The sequence below is a fragment of the Pimephales promelas genome, chromosome 12, assembly GCF_988280905.1.
Source record: "Pimephales promelas chromosome 12, fPimPro1.hap1.1, whole genome shotgun sequence".
Lineage (NCBI taxonomy): Eukaryota > Metazoa > Chordata > Actinopteri > Cypriniformes > Leuciscidae > Pimephales > Pimephales promelas.
The window spans coordinates 32,411,144-32,435,779 of record NC_142780.1 but is presented as its reverse complement, the minus strand read 5'-3'; the positions used below and the strand labels follow the sequence as shown (position 1 = coordinate 32,435,779).

General features: G+C 36.8%; 2 protein-coding genes and 1 long non-coding RNA gene across 3 annotated transcripts; 2 read left to right on the top strand and 1 right to left on the bottom strand.

Moving 5' to 3' along the window:
* Positions 1 to 339: 339 nt before the first annotated feature.
* Positions 340 to 4,105, top strand: c1galt1b (core 1 synthase, glycoprotein-N-acetylgalactosamine 3-beta-galactosyltransferase 1b). The gene is given in 5 exon segments (XM_089118206.1): positions 340 to 369; positions 2,033 to 2,402; positions 2,405 to 2,457; positions 4,018 to 4,053; positions 4,055 to 4,105. Coding segments are annotated over 5 exon segments (540 nt in total).
* Positions 3,521 to 23,623, bottom strand: col28a1b (collagen, type XXVIII, alpha 1b). Its single transcript, XM_039660864.2, has 35 exons — positions 23,006 to 23,623; positions 22,524 to 22,651; positions 20,230 to 20,786; positions 19,765 to 19,785; positions 17,625 to 17,684; positions 17,497 to 17,550; positions 17,366 to 17,410; positions 17,250 to 17,276; positions 16,132 to 16,176; positions 16,004 to 16,048; positions 14,881 to 14,934; positions 14,317 to 14,385; positions 14,086 to 14,154; positions 13,936 to 14,004; positions 13,748 to 13,816; positions 13,595 to 13,663; positions 13,318 to 13,386; positions 12,751 to 12,819; positions 12,578 to 12,649; positions 12,415 to 12,483; positions 12,265 to 12,336; positions 12,083 to 12,151; positions 11,426 to 11,494; positions 11,284 to 11,352; positions 11,086 to 11,154; positions 10,902 to 10,970; positions 10,116 to 10,184; positions 9,926 to 9,994; positions 9,674 to 9,754; positions 9,489 to 9,524; positions 7,564 to 7,600; positions 6,912 to 7,466; positions 5,735 to 5,811; positions 4,780 to 5,002; positions 3,521 to 4,700 (listed from the first exon to the last, which is right to left on the bottom strand). The coding sequence occupies exons 2-35, from the start codon at positions 22,642 to 22,644 to the stop codon at positions 4,528 to 4,530; spliced, it is 3,390 nt and encodes a 1,129-aa protein (XP_039516798.2). The 5' UTR covers positions 22,645 to 22,651; positions 23,006 to 23,623; the 3' UTR covers positions 3,521 to 4,527.
* Positions 7,018 to 21,495, top strand: LOC120471131 (uncharacterized). Its single transcript, XR_016145807.1, has 9 exons — positions 7,018 to 7,197; positions 7,288 to 7,357; positions 11,286 to 11,536; positions 12,058 to 12,191; positions 12,714 to 12,859; positions 13,860 to 13,988; positions 14,088 to 14,402; positions 17,270 to 17,705; positions 20,242 to 21,495. It is a non-coding gene; the product is annotated as an uncharacterized LOC120471131 (long non-coding RNA).
* Positions 23,624 to 24,636: the final 1,013 nt, after the last annotated feature.

The following is a 24,636-nucleotide window of genomic DNA, read 5'->3' as shown; positions in this document are numbered from 1 at the left end:
AGATTGTTGAAATCGCAGTGTGTCGAAGGTATGAGATTCTTCATGAAAGGGTTTCATCTAAAGTTTTTTTTTTTTTCTGTTTGACAATTATATGCAATTAGGGAAGTCTCCAGTAGCTTCTTAACTTAAAGTGGAAGGAAGACCCGAAAATCTTGATCTTCATTCTTGAGGAAAATTGCTTTTGACTTTCAAGGAGTTTTTAAGTATTATTCTGAGGACATCCTTGCTCAACTAGTTTCCACACTTGTGTGTTTTATAATTGAAGTGTTGTACTTCTAATGCTGGTTGCACATAAATTAACAGAACAGAAAATGCACTTTATATCATGGACATTTATAAATGGAGCTTAACCTGCATATAGTGTTAGCTGTACAGTAGCCACATTTTTTTAAAGTTATCAATTCAGGATAAGAGATCTGTGACGTAAATAACAGCTAATAAATGTTGAATGTGAATCAAGTTACAATAAAAAAGGTGACGCATGATAGATGACTAGTGTTTTCAAATGGCTGAACCTCAGCAGAAAACAGTCGCACTCCTCGATTTAAAATTTAAGAAGTCATTTTAAATGTGCCGTGACCAAAACTGCACCAATATAGAAAGCCATATTTTCTGTAGCTGAATATATATACACTCGCCTAAAGGATTATTAGGAACACCTGTTCAATTTCTCATTAATTCAATTGACCCTTCGCTAAGCCCCACCCTCCCTAGTTACTGTTGCTACGCCTGTCAAGCTTTCGCGACTGGCCCATCTATTATAGTGTGGATGCACCCGGTGTCAGACATTCCCAATGAGATAATTAGTAATTTTCGGCGAACAAGTGAAATATCTGAGAGAGCAAGACAAAAGGGACTACAGTATGCATTCGAGGGATATATTCACGACATTATATGCAACCGAATAGAGAATAATTTCTTAAAAATTGAAGTTAAAGCCTAACGTTATAGTCCCAGCCCAAGCAGCAGCGCCTCATACGCTGACCGTTCAAATGGAAAACACAAATTAAGGAACAGCTATGTTCATACACAGCAGGGTATGTGAAAATAATCTTAATAATTATAAATCAAACAGTTTATCAATAAATCTTGTGGAATAACTAATACCGGGAGAGCCGCGATCGGATTGGGTTAAGTTAAGGGGTAGCTAATGTTAGTAGGACGTCGATTAACAAAATGCTGAAATATATTTTAAAGTATGTCAGTGAGCCTTTGTCTTGTCTCTTTAATAGTCTTATTTTACGTTATCATTATGAACAAAGCGTCATTATTTCCAAGCAATGGGTGTTTTTTTTAAGCATGTCGACATTTACCAGAATGGGTCTCGCACATAGACGCTAGATCACGCCAATCATTTCTCCCCTTGGCTTTTAGATTTTCTGGAAGGAAAACAACTCCTCTCCCCCGTCCAAACTTTTAGTATACCGGTATCAGATTTGCACAATCCATACGCACAATGCTTCAGCATGCTCCCTCGTTCGAAAGCTTGCCAGACCTCCCGCGCATAGTTACGGTTGCTAAGACATGATTGGCCAGTGGCGGTTTTCGGGCGTGACTTAGCGAAGGGTCAATTATCTAATCAACCAATCACATGGCAGTCGCTTCAATGCATTTAGGGGTGTGGTCCTGGTCAAGACAATCTCCTGAACTCCAAACTGAATGTCAGAATAAGAAAGAAAGGTGATTTAAGCCATTTTTTAAGGCCGGTCTGAGTATTTCACAATCTGCTCAGTTACTGGGATTTTCTCGCACAACCATTTTTAGGGTTTACAAAGAATGGTGTGAAAAGGGAAAAACATCCAGTATGCGGCAGTCCTGTGGGCGAAAATGCCTTGTTGATGCGAGAGGTCAGAGGAGAATGGGCCGACTGATTCAAGCTGATAGAAGAGCAACTTTGACTGAAATAACCACTCGTTACAACCGAGGTATGCAGCAAAGCATTTGTGAAGCCACAACACGCACAACCTTGAGGCGGATGGGCTACAACAGCAGAAGACCCCACCGGGTACCACTCATCTCCACTGAGCTGTAGTGGAAGACCATCCGTGCCTCTGAGGAACCAGTCGGCGTCCTGGAGATACTGAAAGCGGGCAACGACACATTTGTGGTGGTTGAAAACCTGAGATACCTACTTTGTCAGCATGACACAGAGAAGCCTGTTTATTTCGGGCACGGGTTCCGGCCGCTTGTTCGTCAGGGTTACATGAGCGGAGGAGCCGGATAAGTTCTGAGCCGAGAGGCTCTCAGGAGATTTGTGCAAGGTTTCGACACGGAAAGCTACAAGCATTTCAGCTCCGTGGAGGACATGGCCTTGGGGAGGAGGATGGAGACCATGGGAGTGAAGGCCGGGGATTCAAGAGATCCAAACAAACAAGAAACATTTAATCCTTTTACACCGGAAAACCTTCGCCAGAGAGTGGAAAACGAGCCTGCTACAGTTACTACACAACAAAACAGGTGAGAACAGCTGGCAGGTTTTCATTGAAAATATTTGTGAGTCATTCTAGTTAAACCTAAGCTCCACCCTGCTTGGTTACTGTTGCTAACACCGCATAACACTGGGCTTGATGACTTTGATGACTTTTTCCATTGGTTTTGGAAGTACTATTTCCATGCATTTCTCACATAGGGATTTGAAAAAAGTCTTTGTTAAAGCGTTATGATGAGCAATGGACCAAGCCAATCAGCCATGAGGTGAATGATAATAACACTACAAACTTTGATTCAGAGCAAAACAATTTTTTAAATCGCACAAAAATACAAAGGTAGAAAGACTGAGTACTTAACGTTTTAGTGAGGGGAAAAAACTACAGCTTACGATGGAGGAATATAAAACTATGCAATTAATAATGTTGATTATATATATATTGCAAAATAGTTTGAGAGCGTAGTGAGATTGACTGGATTAAATGATTCGCAGTGTTTCATGGGAGTGGGCGGGGCTAAAGAGATCTTTTGGGCGTTTTCTTGTTTCGACTCTGATTGGTGTAATTTTCTGTACAGCATCATGGGTAATATAGTTTTTCTCTTTTATTTCCGGTTGAGTCATGCACCTGAGACTCGTCTCTCTGTAGGCAAGGGCGTGGTTAGCTGGTACCCTCTTATGTCACAGGGCACCACAACATCCAATAGGAAAATTCAATTGCAGTAGCCACCATTCAACCTGAAGAGGGCAGCACTTTTTTACACCATATATTGTAGAATAAAAAGACTTTATACCCAAAATGACTTGAATCAATGAACAGCATTAGTAAAGCCTTATGGAAAAAATTAATGGAGTTTTTACTTCTGGAACCCGACTGTTGAACACATTGCGTGACAATGTTCGGAGTAAGACATTCAGTAGGAATTAACTAGAGATGTACGTGAACAGGGTCATTTTCAGTCAAATTATTAGCAGAAAATGCTCATATTCAGACATTTCACAGGTGACAGCAAAACTTATATTAGCCATTTATCATTAAAAAAAATACAATTACTCAGGAACGTGAATAAAAACCGCAGAGACTGTGTATCAGAATCTTTTACCAAATTTTTGAATATTTAATGTAAAATTCAGTTTAAACCTGGAAACAGAGATAGACTTGCAGTTTGGAAAAATAAATCAAACCCTTTTTTTGTTGTATATCCTGTTTCACTCAGATATACATCAGATTGCAGAACATAAAAGTCATTTTTGTTATTTTGAGAAAGCATAAGCATAACTGACATTAAAAATATTTTATGTAAATCATTTTTATATATTTTATTTTAACTTAATTTCAGTTTGCAGTTACAATTACTGTACAACAAATGTTCTTTTTTTACTGTTTTAAAACTGTAAAAATATCTCTTTTCTCAGCATCATAATAGAGCAATATTTCATGCTCTAAGAAAATGTTGAAGTTAAAATCATTGTAAATATTAATACGATTCCTACTATAGTTAAAATGTTTTAAAACAAATATTTCTAGGACTTGTGTACATTGAAGTATAACTTTTGCATAATGACCCTGACCACACACACTCACTCACTCGCGACCATTTGGATACAAGTACAGATTCAAAACTAATCCTGAAATAAAACAGCACCAGACCACAATACAAATACAATAGACGAAAATAAAAAAAAATAAAAACATGTTTAATGTGGCCAAAAAATGAGAACATTTGATGGAAAAAGATTACAGATTGTTTTACTGTATGAATATTTGTTCATTGCCCATAAAGAAATAGTTTTTTTTTGGTTTGCTCAAAATAATGTCTAATCCTCACTGCATTAGACAACATACTTTTGAGTCTTTATAGCTTTTAATATCTTGCTATATAATGCAGTCAGTCACATTCTGACATTTTAAGTGTGACATTTTTGTGGCAAATACATGCATTTATTTAATTGTTCAAGTTCTTTTGAGCAGTTTAGTTATTTAAAATATTCACAGTTAAATATTAAAAGCTAAAATATTTGAAATAATAATAGCTTTATTTCTTTTTTCTTTTCTAGTATCCCATCCTTTTGCATCAGTTTCAGTGCTCTAATTGTTAGACTTACATTTTCACGCAGGATTTTCTGCAGATCTGTTCACTATCAAATCGGTTTTTGTTGCCATTGCAACCTCCAAACCAGAACTGAGCACATGAATTGGCCTTAGGATCAAAATACCATTTAACAACATAGTCTCGACACGGACCAGGATCCAGAGGCTCCAGGCACCCCTCTTCTGCGAGAGAGAGAAGATTAAACGATTAAGATGGTTCTTTTGCTTACAGAATTTAGTTTACAGCTGAATGGGCATTTACCTGGAGTGAAATCGTTCTGTATGAGCAGCGTCGGGCCAGTTGGTCTGCGTGTCGGGTCAGTCCAGTATGTGCCCTTATATGGCCGGTCCAAAGACGTGAGGGAGAAATCTGGGAGGCGGTTCAGGTCATCCCTTTCCAAATATGGCGTTATGGTCCCGAAAATGTCCATGTCGTCTGATTTAGGATCATAGGGGAACACGCCAAACTCTCCAAGTGCATCTGGCTATTGATACAGTGTAATATTAATATCTCTTGATAACTAGTACAGTGCTTGCATAATAACAGTAAGCGTCAAATATCAAGCCATTATTAGCCTTAAGATCTTTAGGCCTTGTTGTGTAATATAGTCCTGCAGTTAATAAATTATTTTATTTGCAGTTTTACAATATTATATATTGATAAAAATTGCATGCATAATAATAATTAGAAAAATATCGTAATAAAATTAAATACATTTATAATCAAAAAATGTTACGCTGATTGGATTTTTTTCTTTCGAATTTGGTTGGTTTTTGTTTCATTAAAAATTCAATAAAACATTATAACAAAAGAAATGCAATAAGAAAGTCAAACTGTAAGACATTTATTATGTAATTTCAGGAGCAGTGCAGTTGAAATAAAATAATAAATGTCTTGCAGTGTAACATTTAATTTCTCACTAAACATCGTAGCTTTTTAGAACAAATATGCCACCTTTAGTTGGATGACGTTTTTTTTAATATGGTTTTGTTAACTGAAGCATGTGTCAGTCATAAAAATTGCGTGTGTAATAATAATTAGAAAAAAATGTATAACAAAAAATTATAATAAAAATAAATGTATAATGAATGTCACACTGCTGGAATTTTATGTACTTGCACCCAACAGCAGCTCTTAAAACAAATATGGCGGCTTTAGATGGGTCATGAGTTTTTAATTATAATGGTCTTGTTGACCGAATTGTGTGTCACTTTACCTTAAAGCTGGAGGTAGTGCTGAATATTGATCCATCAATGTTCTCACAGACCTTCTGGAGCAATTTACTTTCCACATCTAGACCACAGAGACAGAAAACGTGAATTTAAGGCATTCAGTTTATATGTTTGAGGGTTTTTAAAGGTTAAGTGTATTATTTTTGTTAATGCTAAAATGCTTTCTTCTGTCTCAGTTCAATGTCCAAATATAAAGCCCTTCAATGGGATTCCTCAAAATAAAAATTCTGTCAGCATTTTCCTCCATTTCACGAGTTCGCATCTACATATAATTATTATGATAAAGATTACGCGTACTTGGCGTGCTGTCCGGGTGGAGGGCTCCGAGCTCGGAATTCTGCCCGAACCCAGAGTACTCCCCCCGTTGGTAAGAGTAGATGGAACTAGAGATGGAACTAAAAGAGAGGAGATGGGGTGGAGGTGGGATGCTGATAAACTGTCAAAGAACAAGTGGGGGTTCTGCTGATATTTATCTTGTCCTAGATTGATTACTGATTGCTCTCCACTGGTGCTGATTGGGTTAATTAACTGCACCTGCTCCTCCCGAACCTTGTTTATCAAACCTCATATAATGGACTTCAATGGGAACCAAACGGTTCAAGGTCCAAAAGACAGTTTCAGTGCAAACTGCAAACTGTTCAAAGGGCTTTAAACGATTCCAGACGATGAAAAAGGATCTTATCAAGCGAAACGATCGCTCATTTAAAAAAAAAAATGACAAAGTTTAAGTTTTAGAAGCTTGACCTTTTCGTGTCATTTGGTTCATTCAACGAACGTAAATGAACGAGTTGACTGCAAAAGTTTCGTTCATTTTGATGAACGAGTTCGAACAGGAGAGTCATGAACGCGCATCACAGAACAGAGCAAGGCGAGCGTTTGAGCTTATAAAACGTAACTTTTTTATTCTTTTTTTTTTTTAAATAAGCGATCGTTTCGCTTGATAAGACCCTCATTCATTGTCTGGAATCGTTTAAAGCTCTTTGAACAGTTTGCAGTTTGCACTGAAACTCTCTTTTGGACCTTGAACCGTTTGGTTCCCATTGAAGTCCATTATATGGAGGAAAATGACATCTGGTTAGTGTAAATAGCCTTTTGCCAACAAATACATAGAGACTGAACTATCCATTTTTAATAGTATGAAATGAATGCATTGCGACATACCAGGAAGCATTCTGAAGTCTTCTATAGAAAACACATGCTCCTCTGTGGGCGGGGATGCTATTGACTTCAGCTCCTCCTTAAAATCATCATAAATCGGGTCACTTTGATTAACCACTCCTATGGCGAACATGGTGATATTGGCTGAATGAGCCTCTTTGACCGCATCCTCCAGCTTCACCGTGTCACGGTGGTCCGTCTGGCCATCTGTAATAACCACCGCCACTTTCTTCACTCCAGGACGAGCAAAGCGGAAGATCTCATTGGCCTTTCTGATGCCACTACCTGTGTAAGTGCCCTCTCCAATATAAGGCATCTTGCGCACAGCTGCTTTCACTCCATCACGACTTAACCTGTCTTGTATCTTTGTGACCACCAGGTTGATGTGGCTGTAGAGAACGACCCCTACACGCGTCACCTCCGGACTGACTGACACGCGGTCGATCAAGGTATTCACAAAGTCTTTAATGACCTCAAAGTTCTCCGGGCCGACACTCTCAGAGCTGTCAATCACAAACACCAGCTCAAGGGGATTTACTCTGCATATCCGGCCACAACCTGAGAATCCACAATAAATCATCCAATATAGTTTTGGTGCAATTCATTATTACAAAGCTTTCAAATGTAGAAAAATATCTGCCATTCGAATACTTACCACAAATAGATCTGATTAGAGCGATTATTTCTTCTCTCTGCAAAATATAAATCTTTTTAACTGAGTTAAAACTTAAAATGAAAACAACGTAAATGAGCATTTCAGCTTTATAAATGCACACTAAAAAATTTTTTTTTTTTGAAGTTGTAAACTGTATTATTATTATAGTATGTTTTACAAGAAAATAGCCAACGTTTATTTATATAGCACCATTTATATAGCAACAGCTGACCAATGTGCTTTGCACTAAATCATAAGACATAAAACAAGACATAAGAAAAGGAGTGATTAAAAAAAACCATAGTACATCATATGAAAGGCATGTAAATATTGTATATATCAGTGATATATCTAATTTATCTAATATATCTAATGTTTTTTGCAAAGACTTAAAAAGAAGAAGGAATGGTGCGGATCTAATCTGGATAGACGGACTGTTCCAAAGTTTAGTCTTCCCCTTTGCTGTAATCTGTATCTAGGAACAACTAAAAGTTTTTGTTGTCCCAAGTTTGAGGTAGTGTAGAAGTAATAAATTAGAGAGGTAGGAAGGCACCTGTGCATAGGTCTACCTAGCCTGGTAATACCAAACTCTAACCCTAAACCATCGAGCGAAATAACGGAGTGAAAATGGCTGACTAAATGAATGGGAGTCAATGGGATGCTAACAGCAGGTGCAGTTCTGCTACAATACGCCTTATTCACGGCAGCGCCATCTTTGATTTTTAATGAGAATGAAAGCGAGGCTGTGAGGGATAGACTTGCATCTCTTCAATGGGCTGTACTGTTAATTAATGTGTTTTCGGATTGTTCTGCTCATGAAACACTGGAAAGACATCTTTCAAAGAAATGTCAGTTGACAAAAAACTCCCGACAATGTAAGCTGTGGAAAATTGTAAGTAATCTAGAAGCTTTATTCAGCTTTTTACAGCGGATGCCATTGGAAACATGGTAAGTCTATCCCTCACAGCCTCATTTTCATACCTGTCATGGCGCTGCTCTGAATAAGGTCTATGGCGGCTCCCGCGAGGCTTCAACTTACGGCTGATGGATTACCCGCTTGGTACAGAAGCGAACTGAAATAGAGTGGAAGTACGAAGTCTGACGTGCTCAGGCTAAGGTCTACCATCGGGAGGGCCAAAAAAGATAATCTTGGTTTTATTTTCATTTAGATTTAAAACGTTAGCAGACATCCACTTTTTTTAATATTGTTTAAGCAATCCAGCAAAGGCTCAAGTGAATTTTTTCCAGATCATTTGAGGAGAACATAAATTTGTGTGTCTCCTGAGTAACAATGGAATGATACATCATGATTCGGATCCCTAAGGGAAAAAAGGGTAGGGCCCAGGATGGAGCCCTGAGGCACTCTCCAACAGAGGTTTGCAGCTGAGGACTCCGACGAGCCAAAACTGAGGGAATTTACGATCTTTCAAAAAGGAGCTGAACCAGTTTAATACAGTTCATTTCAACCCCACATCATGTTCAGTTCGAGATATAAGGATGTCATGGTCCACCATGTCGAATGCAGAGCTAAGTCTAGGAGCACTAATATACAGTAACAGTCACCAGCATCAGTTGTCAAATAAATGTAATTTAAACCTTCAGTAAAGCAGACTGTAGTGTGGAGTAGAGCACAAGCCAGACCGAAACCTCTCATAGACAGAATTTAGATGAAGATAGGAAAGGTGTTGACATAAACCAACTTTTTCGAGAACTTTCTAAATTAAAGGTACTTTTAAAATGGGCCTACAGTTTTCAAGTATGGTGAGATTATGCAACAAATGCATAACATATTGCAGTTTAGAACTGCCATTTCTTTAGGTGCAAAACACTTTTACAGTATATATATAATAATGTACGTAAAAAATAATTTTTTGGACCTTATTTTTGGCAAGGTAGAAAATGAATTATTTCATCTGTGCACATACCGTGAGACCAGGTTCTCCTTTTGTTCCTGAATTACCCTGTGATTGTAAGAAGAAGCAATGATCAGGGTGTTAAATATAGAGATGGCGATTATAGTGTTGTCAGCTATCATAAAGCTCAACGATTAAAAAGCAAGTCTAGCATGAAGAGTTTTTCAACTAATCAAAATTTCCTCAGTTCTTCTCACCGGTGGTCCTGTAAATCCTGATTCTCCCGGGTTTCCTCTGTCCCCTTTGCGTCCTTGTGCTCCAGGTAACCCACGATCTCCCTACAAACAGAACAGTTACATTATGAAAACATGATGTAATACACCATTTTTGTAATTGCACACAAGCATCTATCATCTGATGATGACATTTTTATTTTGGAGTGAAGGAATCCTTTCATGCCAACTTTATGAAATATGAATGCATGACTGTGGTTACAAGACTCTCCTCACTTTTTGTCCTGGCAGACCCTCTCCAGGGGACCCTCTTGGCCCCTGTATACCCTGATATCCAGGCTCACCCTGTACAAAACAGAGTTAAGTGCATGTGAATTCAACAGTTTCAGTATTTCACAACTGTACAACACACTGTAATGTGTTCAGGAATACTGTATCCTCCTGATATGCCTCCGATTCCTGTTACCTTTGGTCCTTGTATGCCTTCTCCTGGTATACCTGGAGGACCAGCTGGACCAGTCTGACCAATGGAGCCCTGCAGACCACAAAAACACTTCTGATCTAACCTGAAAAGAATCACATTCTGCTTCAAAAAATTAAGCCTGTTTTTAGGACCATTTAGGAAGACCAAGATTCATGAATTTCATCATTGAACATATCTACAAACACAAATCTAATGACTCGTCCAACAGTGTATTTTGACATCCCTAGTCCATCTGGTTGATTGGATCACCATCTATTTTTGCTGATGAGATCAGGACTGGGGAATTTCTGGTGACAAGCTGAATCCTGTACTTCATTTACATGCTTTGTTTCAGAGTGTCTCCACCTCTATGTAATCCCTCGCCCTTGAAAGATACATAAACTTCAATTTATACTGCTTTAGACTTGATGAATGACTGCATCTACCTGCTGAAGAGACAACCCGAGTCTCCTGGTCTGAGTTGCCTACACTTTAGAAGAAAAAAGTTCACAACACTTAAAATGCAGTTCACCGCACCATTGTTGCTCCAGTAAACTTGCACAACATTCTTGGACGAATTGCATGCTGGTCTCTATAACTCTCCATTTTCATGCACCTAAACGTGATGCTGAACACAGCGAAGTGTGATTGGTCGCTTTACATCTCGGTCATACATCTCTTGTCACTGCTATGGAGTCCAGACCTTCTGCCGGCAGTCTGAAGTTCTGGCTATGCAAGAATAATATGTATTCTACGTACAATATATGTAGTTTAAAATATATTTCCCACCTTTGGGCCCACCTGACCAAGACCTGGTGCTCCATCAGGCCCTGGCCGACCTGGAGGGCCTCGATCCCCCTGTGACCGAAAATATCAATTATTCAAATGCTCTAATAGAATAATATATATTTTTAATGATTCAAATTTTTATATTTCCTGAAGAAAATGGGAGTGATCCAATCAATCACCTTACCTTTGGTCCAGGTAAACCTGTACCCTCTGGCCCAGTCTCTCCTGTAAGACCTGGAAGACCTTGTGCCCCCTTTAGATCACATGGGCAACACACAGATATATATATATAGTCTGTTATAATTCAATTTGGTATGTCAGATTAAATACAAACTGTACAGTAACTATCTATGAGTTGCATGAGTAATGTTGTTTTATTTACAGGTGGGCCAGGATAGCCCTCTCCCTTCAGCCCTGGAGGTCCAATGGGTCCTTGTAACCCCATTTCACCCTAAAGACAAACAAAATTGATCATCTGAGTCACAAAAGAACAGTGCAGATTTCAACTGGGAAGTCACTCCTACCTTCGGCCCTGCAATACCTATCCCTGTTTCTCCGACAAGTCCTGATGGACCAGCTGGCCCTGGATCTCCCTACAGGAAGATGAACAATTGAACATGGAATGAGATCTCCTGGTATGGAAACACATACACATACAGTAGCTCCCAAAAAATGTAAGCCACAATAAAAATGTATCAGTATTTTTTTTTAACTTGAAATGGAAGTAAATTAACCTTTTGTCTAATTAACTTTTTTGTTAATTTTCATGAATCATTCATGATTGCAATTGTTTATTTACTAAGTCAGTCTTTCTGGAGTGAAATTATTTTTAAGATGTTTCAATGTTTAATGCCTGACCATGCCAAGTAAGCAATGTTCCTGGATCAACTTTCCTGTCCAAAAACTTAGTCCGACTCCTAACCCTACCCATACCATGTCCCTAAAATCAGAGGTGAATAAGAATGGTGTAGAAGCCTTTTTGTAAGTCTAAACTTGACATTAACTGTAAACCTATCAGTCAAATCTCATTGGTTGATTGGAATATTGTTTCAGGATCACCAAGGATGTTGATCCAGGAACATGTTCTCACATTCACCGTTCATTGTGTCTTCACTGTGACCATGATTTTTGCTTTTTATTTTATTTTCTTTTACAGATAAAGCTTGATTTCTTTAACATACCTTAGCTCCGGGTATGCCTCTTCCCGAAGGCCCAGGAACACCTGGAAGTCCAACATTCCCTGGTTGTCCCTATTTTAATTGAACGACAAAGAACATTCAGAGAACAGCGGTAGTGACACATGGCTTTTCTTAACATTATTTTGTGTTTGTTAACATGAAGATGTCAAATGAGTTGTTTTCACCTTTCCTCCTATTGGCCCAACTGGTCCCATTGGCCCTGGTGGGCCTCTGGGGCCCCTCTCCCCCCGATCCCCCTGTTGAAGGAGGATACAACCTATTTAATACATAAAATCATATATTTTTTAATATAATAATTTTAGTAGGCATGACACCTTCTCTCCTGGTTGACCTCTTCCTGGAGGTCCGTCTTGTCCTTTGGGTCCTGGTAGGCCTAAATCACCCTAAAATCAACAAGATTTCACATAGTATATTACAAGATATGCCCACTAAATGTTTTGGATAAGTGATCCACCACTAACATGCTATTATGGGCACCTTGGGTCCCATGGTTCCATCTTCTCCTGGTACACCTGGTTCACCTTGTAAACCTCGTAATCCTTGCTCACCCTACGGCATCAACCCAAACACAAGTCTGATTTCATGATTTGCTACTATATTCTGTTTTTTTTAGGTCATGTCACCACAGTTTAGTTGAAACGACAACCTACTTTGGGTCCTGGTTCTCCGATTCCTCTTTCTCCAGTGGCTCCAGGATCTCCAGGGAATCCTTGTTCTCCCTAAAAGAGCAGACAAAACAAAGTTATATATCCTTCAAAGGTTTGAAATAATTATTTTTTTTTCCATCTTGTTCACCAATGTTGAATTTATTTGAATTGCAGTAATATTGTGAAATATTATTCCATTTTCAAATTGAAAAAGTGAATCAAATTGATGTAATTTATTCCTGCGATCAAAGCTGTATTTTCAGCATCATTACTCCAGTCTTCAGTGTCACATGATCCTTCAGAAATCATTCTAATATGATGGTTTGCTGCTAAAGAAACATTTCTATTTTTATCAATTTTGAAAACAGCTGCGCCGCTTCATATTTTTGTAGAAATCATGATTTTTTTTCAGGATTCTTTGAAGAAATAAAACAGCATTTATTTTAAATAGATTTTTTGTAACAATATAAATGTCTTTAATCGAATTTCTTTGCTGGAAAAAAGTATCAATTTCTTTCTTTCTTTCTTTGTAAAAAAAAAAAAAAAAATCGAATAGAAGTGCAGTCTTACCTTTATACCCATGAGTCCTATCCCAGGATTCCCTCTTTGACCAGGAGGACCAGCGGGTCCCTGACTCCCCTTTCGATATTAAGATGGAGGCGACAGTTAAATGTTTCCAATTGCTTCGAAACATAATTCTCAACATGATCATATTGAATATAAATATAAAACAAACTAAACGAATTAGGGATTTGTTTAAATCACTAACACTATAAGCATGTATTGAGTACATGAAACATGCCTATAGCTCCAGAAATATTGGTATAAAAATAACATAACAAAATACTTTCTCTCCTTGAATTCCCCTGCCAGGCATTCCTATTGGTCCAGGTGATCCAGGAGGTCCCGCGTTACCCTAAGAGGATAGATATAAGGGCTAAATTTTAAGCAAAATGGCTATTTATATGGCCAACGTAAATCTCACACAACTGCACCGTACCTTTTCACCTCTGACTCCATAACCTGGGGGTCCACGCTCACCAGTAGGGCCGACATAGCCACGGTCACCCTAGGTATTTGAGTGTGAGTAAACTTCATATGTTTTCTTTCAGAAAAGGTCAGAGAGCCTATCTATCGAAAAGGGAATGACCTTAAAAAGAAGCAGGAACAGCAACGGTCTCTGCTCACCTTAGGGCCAGGGAGTCCCTCGCCTGGAGCTCCTGGGTTCCCCTGTGATCCTGGTAAACCCGGAGGACCCTTCATTGATGCATGTATCAATATCTCATTATAATCTATAATTGCATGTTTAAAGTCATACAAGAGGCTGTTTTTACTTACAGATAGACCTGGCTGACCAATGCCAACCTGACCTGGAGGACCTGTTCTTCCAGGGTTTCCTTTGTCGCCCTAAAAGAAATCATTTGTAATATAAATGTCTTTACTTTTACTTGTGATCAATTAATGCATCCTTGCTGAATAATATTAAAACAAATCTTACTGACCCACTGCTTTTTTGTCTAATATGAACTGAGAGAAGTCCTGTTGAGAACAACCAGCTGAAAAGTTTACCTTTGGTCCAGGGAATCCAATTCCAATATCTCCCGGCGGGCCAGACGCACCAGACGGCCCTCGGTCCCCCTAGGAACAACCTGAAGGTCAGTCATTCATTTGGATGTCATTTTCTTATAAATTTCAAAGTTCACATGAATTTAAAGCTGGTACTACTGCAAAATGCCATAAACCTCAGTCATCTCGAAGATGCATTACAACTTTTGGCTTAATATACAAAACATCCTATTTGCGTGAGGAATGGTGAAAGGGTTCAGTACACACTCTGATCACCCAACGTATTCACTTGTGTATGTTCCAAATGACATTTACAGAGCATAAAGACACCCCTTGTGTCAGACAGTTTTAAGAGTTTTTGCATTTGAATGCGCAATTATATATTTGTCGGATCAAAGCACTCTTTGTTAGAATTTCCAGACCAAACGTGAGAGGCACAATCTGCATTTAAACGTGGAAAGATCTCTACAATGTGAATTCTTTATCACCCAGAATTATGTCTCTATTTAAGGCACAAATATCATTTACAGTCATCTCCCTTAAAAGAAATGGAAGATATGATCATACTTTGGGTCCTCCTTGACCCTCTTGCCCCTGGTCCCCTGGAGGCCCTTTCAGACCCTGGTAAAATAATGAAGAAATATGTTAAAATTGGTCTTGCACTCTCATGCAATAAACAATTTAAACAATTAATCAGCCATATGCCTATAATAAACCATAAGTTGGCACTTTTACTTATCTGTTGGTTCTGAAGGACCTGACCCAGTCAATCTGAGCTATTCAGTCTCTTCACTAATCCCACAGTACAAAGTTGTTCTCGGAAAAAGAATAATATCCTGCAAGCCTGGATTCACTCCTTTACATGTGTATATTAGCATAGGATTACGAGCGATCTGCCGATCACATTCCATAAGTGCAGAGCGGGGAGACAGCTGCGACCTGCCATGATCACTGCGTTTATGTGATAAGACATCATTTCTATATTCACTTTCTCACTTAAAAAAAAAAAATAAAAAAATAAAAAAAAAATAAAAAAAAAATATATATATATATATATATATATATATAAATATAAATTTATATATATATATATATATATATATATATATAAATTTAAAGCTGAGTTTAAATTTAAATTTAAAGCTAAATTTAAGATATAGATATATATATATATATATATATATATATATATAAATCACTAAATTATTTTGGTCTGAAATCACCCTAACACAATTCACTCCTTAAATAATGCTGTTATACACACTTCTTAAAAGTAAAAAAAAAAAAATTGCTTTTGTTAATGTTTTTCAACAGTGGCATAATTATTAAACATTATACATTATTACTGCTATTAAAATGCTATTTGTGTTTATAGTAATATGATTGTATGGATGAAATACACATTTAGCATGTGTTTAATGTGTTCAGAAAAATACAGGATGGTATGAATAAGACCACCCAATATTAATAATATCATGTAAATACATAAATTCATGAAAAATCTAAGACTGTATGAATTCATAAAGTAATTAATTTGAGTTAAGTTTTTGTCCAAATATAAATTGAAGCTTGATATGTGTTCTACTGTTAAATATTGTGCATGCCATAAAGTTATCTTTACTCAAGAGTCTCACAGAATTAAATGAAATAAATGTAATATGTCATATGTAAAGATATGTGTGTACTGTGCCTGCTCTCCTCTAGGGCCCCTCGGTCCTGGAGGCCCTTCAGTGCCCTGTGAAATGACACATAAAACTTTGATCAATCATACGTGGCTATTTCAGAGCAATGGTAATGCGTACAATAGAGAAGACTTACTTCATGTCCCTTTTGCCCTGGTGGTCCACAGTTACCTTGATCCCCCTAAAACATGACTCAACAGTTCAGTTATTATATTGTGGATCAGAATGAGTGAGAACAGTGAAAGTAGCATTAATGAAGCTGAGCAGTTACTCTTAAACACTCTTAAAATAAAGGTTCAAAAAGGATGTTTTCACAGAAGAAATAACCAAATCAAAAGTTCTTAAATGTGGACGGAACATCTTCATAATCAAAATAAATTTGTTTCCACTATAAAGTACCATACCATTTGTGCAATGAAAAGGGTTCCATGGATGTTAAAGGAGCTGGATGTAAGAAATTGATATCAAATAATCATAAAAGGGGCCTGATATGTCAATAGACATTAATAAGTCATGTTCATTTCTAATACTTATATCACTGACAACAGTAGTCCGGCAAGGACATTGTCATTTAAAAAGTGAAGTTGCAGTCAACTGATGTTGATGTTGTCATGTTGTGTTTTCGCCCTCCACCGATCTACCAATCATTAGATTAGATTAGATTTATTTGACCACTTAAATATACAAATATGAAGAACAGTAAGAAAACTGTTGCATACATTAAAAACAAATACAAAAGTAGTCAGGGATAACACAATAAAGCCCGAAGACTTATTTCCATTGTGGTCCCTTATAAAAGCAGCAGAAGAAGTCAAGTGGCAACACATCACACATCAATCATTCACATACATAAACCAAATTCATACATATTATACAAAAAAATAATAATAAATAAATAAATAAACTTAGTATTATAAAAAAACTACATTTGGCCCCTAAACCATAATTTCAGACCTTGTTTAAAATTACCTATACTTCTTATACTGAATCATAAAGTCAGTAGTGTTGCAACACCACTCTACAGTAATTTGAAAGTGATTGCAGTACCAGTTTTGGCCACAATCTTACATACAGCTCCTTTAAATCTTCTTCATGGAACCATCAAAGCCATGAACCTTTATTTTTCTGAGTGCTTTCTAATTTGCATGCAAATGATTTTGCGACCTTATTAGATAGTCTTGGGACTGGTTAGGACAATGCTATTAACAAATGAATCGCAACAACCCAAATGCATATGCAACCCAGATGTTTTACCTTATCACCTTTGAACCCAGATCTTCCCTGTGGATGAGGAACCAGGAACAAGAACCGTGTTGGTCAGAGAGTCAGAGATAAAATGTATAAACTGACCCTATGAAGATGTGATGTACCTCTGGACCATTGAATCCTGGAAGACCAGGTGCTCCTGTTTCCCCCTGTAAAATCAGTCAGAGCAGTGCATCAACAACAATACACTACAGATCTAATCATCTTTAAACACATATGGTATTTTCACTCTCACCCTTGAGCCTTTTGCACCAGGCGGTCCTTCATAACCTTGCTCTCCTTTTTCACCCTAAAAATAGAGCTGTCTTCATGAACGCCACAAGTGAAGGAAAATGGCCTCAATTCAATCCCAGCAATACTCACGGAAGCTCCTGGAAGACCTCGTTCACCTTTCTCACACGAACACACCGGTGGCCGTGGGCACTGGCAAGACAAATACAACCGGTAACTTTGCAATCAGCATTGTTCAAGTCCAGTTATTGATGGTGTGATATGCTTTGCTTAAAGGGATAGTTCACCCAAAAATGAAAATTTCAAAGTTGTTCCAAACCTGTATGAGTTTCTTCTGTTGAACACAAAAGATGATATTTTAAAGACTGTTGGTAACCAGACAGTTGACAGTAGCCATTGACTTCCATGGTATTTTTTTTTTCTCATACAGATTTGGAACAACTTGAGAGTGAGTAAGTGATGACAAAATTTTCATTTTTGGGTGAACTATCCCTTCACTCTAAAAATGCTGGGTTGTTTTAACCCAACTTTTGGTCAAATATGGACAAACCCAAACGTTGGGTTAAAAATGTAATGTAAAAATTTAACCCGATGGCTGGGTTTGTCCATATTTGACCCAAAGTTGGGTTAAAACAACCAAGCATTTTTTAGAGTAACCATGTCAGGTCACGTATAGCAGTTTTATATTGTTGCAAATCATGATGTTAATGTTTATAATACATTAATATTTTCATGCCATATTTTCAGATTAAGCAGATTTGAGCTGGACATTAAAGGGTTAGTTCACCCAAAAATGAAAATTCTGTCAGTATTTACTCACCCTCATGTTGTTCCAACCCCGTAAGACCTTCGTTCATCCTCGGAACACAAATTAAGATATTTAAGATATTATGATCGCTCCTGCATACAGTCCATAGGCTTCTTGAGGTACTGGCTCTTGCTGTCCCCGAAAAGTCATTAAAGACATCGTTAAAATAGTCCAAGTGACTACAGGGGCTCAATCTTAAGTTTATCAAATGACGAGAACACTTTTGTGCGCAAAAAAACAACAACAAAAATAACGAGTTTATTTCAACTATTCACTTCCTTCTCCATGAGCCTGTAAGTCAGTTAACGTAGTGTGATTGCGTAGAGCTACGTCACACGTAGGCTCACTATTGGCCGACGCTGGTCATGTGTGTGTGATGCGTGTGACGTACAATAACAGAAGCTTACGCTATTAAACTAGTAACCTGACTCGCGCAGAGGGAGAAATAAACGAATAGTTGAAATAAAGTCGTTATTTTTGTTGTTTTTTTGCGCACAAAAGTGTTCTCGTCGTTTGATAAACTTAAGATTGAAAACGATGTCTTTAATGACTTTTCGGGGACAGCAAGAGCCAGTCCCTCAAGAAGCCTATGGACTGTATGCAGGAGTGATCTTAATATCTTAAATATCTTAATTTGTGTTCCGAGGATGAACGAAGGTCTTACGGGGTTGGAACAACATGAGGGTGAGTAAATACTGACAGAATTTTCATTTTTGGGTGAACTAACCCTTTAATATAGTTCACATTTTTCGACGACAAGCAATCAAGCAGTTGAGATTTGATTTGGCTTGATTGTATGTTGGCATGTACTTGCACTGTATACACACTTATACAGAGGTTGGACAATGAAACAATATAGTGGCCAATAGTGTTGGAGCCTACAGTATATACGCCTCGTCTCCACTGATTTACATTCATCAGAAAGAGCCGAGTGTGAAGGTTGAATTAGCAGAGCAATAGCACACAACTGTACATAAACTATTGCACAAACAATCCACACAACATAATGGAAGATATATCAGAGTTCAAAAGAGGACAAACTGTTGGTGTCGGCATAAACCACAGAGGACGAACCATATTTATTAGTATCAGTGTATCTGGGTAAAGTTGGACACAACAGTTGTATATTTAATTATTAGTTATTCATTTAATCCACTTCAGTTATCAATTCATTATGAGGGGATATTGAGAATTTAGGGACCACAATGGAAATAAGTCTTCGGGCATTATTGTGTTATCCCTGACTACTTTTGTATTTGTTTTTTTTAATGTATGCAACAGTTTCTTACTGGTCTTCATATTTTTATATTTAAGTGGTCAAATAAATCTAATCTAATCCAATCTAATTATGAAACCTGTGTGGTTTCAATGCCACTTGGCTATTTTCCTCTAATGCAATGACATTTAGACTTTAAAGTGTCTGAATACTTTGAGGGTCACTCTTCTTGAAAGTTCAGTACTTACTTCATTATTTGCAATTATTTCCTGAAAAAGAAAATGAAAAGAGAAATAATTAGAATACAAATTAATAACAGTATTAAAACAAGTCTAATTTATCGCATGACATGATAAGCATTTTTATGCATTTCTACGAGACCCGATCACAGACAGTGCTTGACATTTCCCGAGCGGTGTTTATTGGGAAAATCCCTCACACACAGATTTGATTCACCCATTGATGTGTGAACCATGCTTCAGGACAGAAGACCAAACACTAGTTACTGTATTTGGATCTCAAACCCTCACAAATAGAAATTTGTAGAGCATCTATTCTCTGACCCAAAATAACAGCAACACTCCCTTTAGGCTGTAAAAAAAGAAAGATAGAGTTTTTTCTTGCATCAAAACTAAATGAATGAAAGTATACTTACAATAAAAAGGAAAATAAGAAAGTAATATTTATATAATAGTAAGAAATATTCTAATCACGAGCTGCTGCAGGAGCCGTTCCTCCAGTCTGGGGTCAGTGAGGCTGTGGGAGTATTGCAGGGCTGGACTGCTCGCCACCAACCGCAGCTTGGCACTGTCCTTCGCCAGGTTTGATAAGCCTATGGTGAAGATCTTAATGTTGTGACCTTTGGCCTCAGCGACCGCCGCCATGATGTCAGGATTCCTCGGATGGTCGATGCCGTCGGTCATGAGCAGGGCCACCCGGACACTCTGCTCCTTGGTCTCGCTGGTGAAGAGGTGGGTGGCGTTGGATATGGCATATGTCGAATACGTTCCCTGACCGATGTAGATGGCGTCTGCCGATCTACTCACGAAGACGTCAAAGTCCTGCCAGTCTGTGAAGCGTTGGTCGATGTGCACTGAACTGCTGTAGTAGAGGAGCGCCAGACGAGTCTTCAGATGCCAGTCAGAAACCTGCATCTGAGCCACACGCCCGCTGAAGGAGCGCACGAATGCTTTCTCTCGGTCGAACAGAAAGCCCTTCGCACTCTCTGAGCTGTCCAGGATGAATGCGATCTCGAGTGGACATACTAGCTCTGAAACGAGAAAGGGAACTAGGCATAAACTCTGTAAGCACACATAAAAGTAAAACCGTAAATTTTACGGTAAAAAAACGGCAGCTGTGGTTGCCAGAACTTTACCGTCAAAAATACGGTAACAACATTATTGGTTTTCCAGACTTACAGTAATAAACCGTATTTCATTATCTGATATAATGTTAGTTTACCAACCTATTGAAGAATTGATATCTGTTTTGAAACATTGTAATACACTGACAACCAACAATCATCACAGTAATGATGAGAATCACATGATCAATCACAGCTCATCACAAGCAGTTTTCCATAAGAAGATTAATACTTATAAAAAAAAAGTTGCAGTGTCATTCACACAAACATTAAACACCATCATGGTAACACACAAAAAATGCAATAAACATTAATTTAACAACATTAAATGTAACATAAAACCCCAATGTACACTGATTAGAAAAAAAAAAAAAAGAAAACTATGAGGAACCATAGTTATTTCAACAAAAATGCATAAAATGTGAAGGGAATTGTGGGAATGTCAATTTATGTTTTTTCACTGTAAATTATACAGTTGTTCTTTTTCACTTTTTTAAAAAATTGTAAATTTAACGGGATTTTACAGTAAAATTACATTAAATGTACCATGAGATCTATCACAGGAATTTATACGGAAACTTTCTGTTAACCAATTAACAGTTTTGCTCTGTAGCATTTTTACCGTTCTTTATTTAAAATCACGATTATTTTTTGGAATAACATCCATGGAGCATTTCCATTACACAAAAGGCTCTTTAGATTATTAAAATGTAGTACATGCTGACAAAATAAAATAATTATTCACTGAAAGGTTCTTTTTTTTATTGGAACAGTTTAATGAACCTTTTTAGACAAAATCTAATAAAAAAGTTTGCATATGTGTTTTGTTGAGTATACACAAGGCTTTTATGGCTCATACAGAATGAGCTCAAAAATATGCAATTTGGTTCATATGCTGATATTTATTTGGGGAGAAAAAGTAATATAATAGCTTGCAGTGTAAATCAATGAGATTTTTAACAGTATAAGTGACTATTACACTTTTTTCTAATCCTGCAATGCAATACAATGATTATTGAGAGATGAACAACGTTCTTCAAAATCCTGATGGATCATATTTGATACTAACTAAACATGATTTTTTTTGTTTTTATTTTAGTTTCTTCAGTCCAACAAGTGTTTATCTTTAAATATGACCAACTATATACATTATTATACGTTTACTTTAAAAAAATGATTAAAGATTTCTGAGCAAAAAGACGCGTGAACCACAAACTAAAGATGGACTTTTTTCAATCACACTAAAAGCTACTTTAGAGACGATCAATCAGACAACAGAAGGCAAACTTTTGATCATGTTGATCATTTAGAGAACTTAATCAAAATATCGCACATTGGGCTTTATAGAAATAAAGATCCAAACGCATCAGACCACTAGTGAAAATAATTTAATTTGGTCTTTTTTTGTAATTTGATCAAATTTATTCCAAATTATATTATCCGCATAACAATTTTGAGTGAAAAGTTAATTATCTTTTGGACCACTAGTCATCTTTTCCCAGGAGAACAGTCTCCATTTAATCTCATTGTAGTCTTGGAGAAACAATTGAGAGTAAAGATATCTAACTTTTACTTGTACATGCAAAGACTTAGTCAACACAATAAATGTTGCACTGGAACTGAAGAAGACGCTAATGCGTTTACCATTGTCCTGTTTTGTGGTGAGGTTGTTCGGTGATTGTCTTCTGTTCTGGCATCTGGCCGCAGGTACAAGCAGCCAAAGCAACAAGCTCAGAAAAAACACTTTGGCCATGCTTTCATTCATGCCTCACCTAAGACAGTCGAATAAAAAAATTCTGTGCATCTTAAAAATCTGTTTATGGTGCATTCATTATACAAAGAATAAATGCACAAAGAGTTGTTTGAATACACACTTTTTAGATGTTCAAACACAACATGGTCCTCAGATATTCTTAAAAAACATACTGTCTAGTGTACTGAGTCAGAATGTGCATAAAACACATTTTAAACAAAGACCAATTCAAATCCACAAAAACATGCAACAATGTTAAATGTGTATTTTTAACATTATTTATCAATTTTTAGTTTTGTTATTAATGCTAAAATGAGGGTTTAAGCAGGAACATCGATTAGAACAATAATATTAAAAAGGATAAAGCACTTACCTTGCCTGTTATGCAAATATCGGGAGTATCCACGTGCTCATGTCTTCTGTGTGGAGAACTTTCTGTTCTGAGTCACTTCAGTTCTGCACTGAACATCAGCCCAACAACACAGACCCAACAATCTGATGCCTGACTGAACACACACACACACACACACGCACTTCTCTCGAAAGGACATCAAATGTAACCATCTAACACAATTTTTATTTTATTTTATTTGTTTTTATTTTAATTGTTATTTATATGTTATTAAATATGTATTTATAGCCTCTCTGTTGTATTATGGTATAAAAAAAAATTTATTTTTATTTTTGTGATTTAATGTGCATGTGTTAAACAGGTTCTCTCCAATATGTTCAGTTCTGTTTTGGAGATTATTGCTGAGAGATTGTTTGGAGTATTATAACATTTCCCCCAAAAGCTTCTGATTTCTTGACAACAATTCACAAAAACAACGTGAAATCTGGAAAACATTCAGGAACCTCCTGAGATCTGACTCATCTCAAGGATTGGCTTCACCCTTATTTTTCCACAGCATCCACATACACGTCCTCATATTGTTTAAAACAAAATATTAAATAAACAAGGATTGAGAGACCTCTTCTGTGGTGTGCATGAAGTATTAGCTATAGCATTTTTTTTTTCACGGTAATCTTTTTGGCTTTTGGGTCACTGTATTTTCACAGTATGCAAGTGCTGAATATACAGACATTCTATCCTATACAATATTCAGTTCAATACTATACTTGCAATTTATTCACCTTATATACTTTTTTCTGTAACTGCATGCTTTGGTTTCTGTGTTCTCCATTTTTTAAATGTATTTTCTAATGAATGATCTGTAGTGTTTATAATATTGACTCGCTGTATGTACGGTATGACCTGAAAGCATTGTTGTATTTTAAGCACAAATAAAAGACAAATAAAATTTGAGGCAATTGTTTCATTTTGCACGAAGAGTCAGAGGTTCTCTGTATGTGGGTTGAAAAATTGGTTTTATGTTTAAGGTTTTGAGAAAGTGAGTGATGGTTTCAAGAAATGTGTTTTAGCAATTCAGAAAAACTGTAATATATTTCCACTTTTCATGAACAAACCTTGATTTCAACTGTAGAGGGCAGTAAAGTTTAGAGCTCTAAAGTTTAGAGAAATCCAAATCCTTTGCAAGCCCATTACTACGGAGGCGTATTGCATTCACTTGAAGAAAAAAAATCTACTCTGTTTTTCTGAATTAACGAGTTAATTTTTCATGAGAAAATTTTTTTTTGCTCTGTTTTTCTGAATTAATGAGTTAATTTTTCATGAGAAAAAATTTTTTTTGCTCTGTTTTTCTGAATTAACGAGTTAATTTTTCATGAGAAAAATTTTTTTGCTCTGTTTTTCTGAATTAATGAGTTAATTTTTCATGAGAAAATTTTTTTTTGCTCTGTTTTTCTGAATTAACGAGTTAATTTTTCATGAGAAAATTTTTTTTGCTCTGTTTTTCTGAATTAATGAGTTAATTTTTAATGGAATTTTTTTTTTGCTCTGTTTTTCTGAATTAATGAGTTAATTCAGAAAAACAGCAAAAATAAATTTTCTCATGAAAAATTAACTCATTAATTCAGGAAAACAGAGCAAAACATTTTTTTCTC

Excerpts from the sequence above, each read along its gene's own strand:
- col28a1b (XM_039660864.2), bottom strand. The coding sequence starts at position 22,644 with ATGAATGAAAGCATGGCCAAAGTGTTTTTTCTGAGCTTGTTGCTTTGG. Across the intron at positions 11,495-12,082 it reads GAGGCATACCCGGAGCTAAG|GGAGATCCAGGGCCAGCTGG; the intron begins GTATGTTAAAGA and ends ATCTTCCTGTAG. Across the intron at positions 5,812-6,911 it reads AGACTTCAGAATGCTTCCTG|ATGTGGAAAGTAAATTGCTC; the intron begins GTATGTCGCAAT and ends TCTGTGGTCTAG.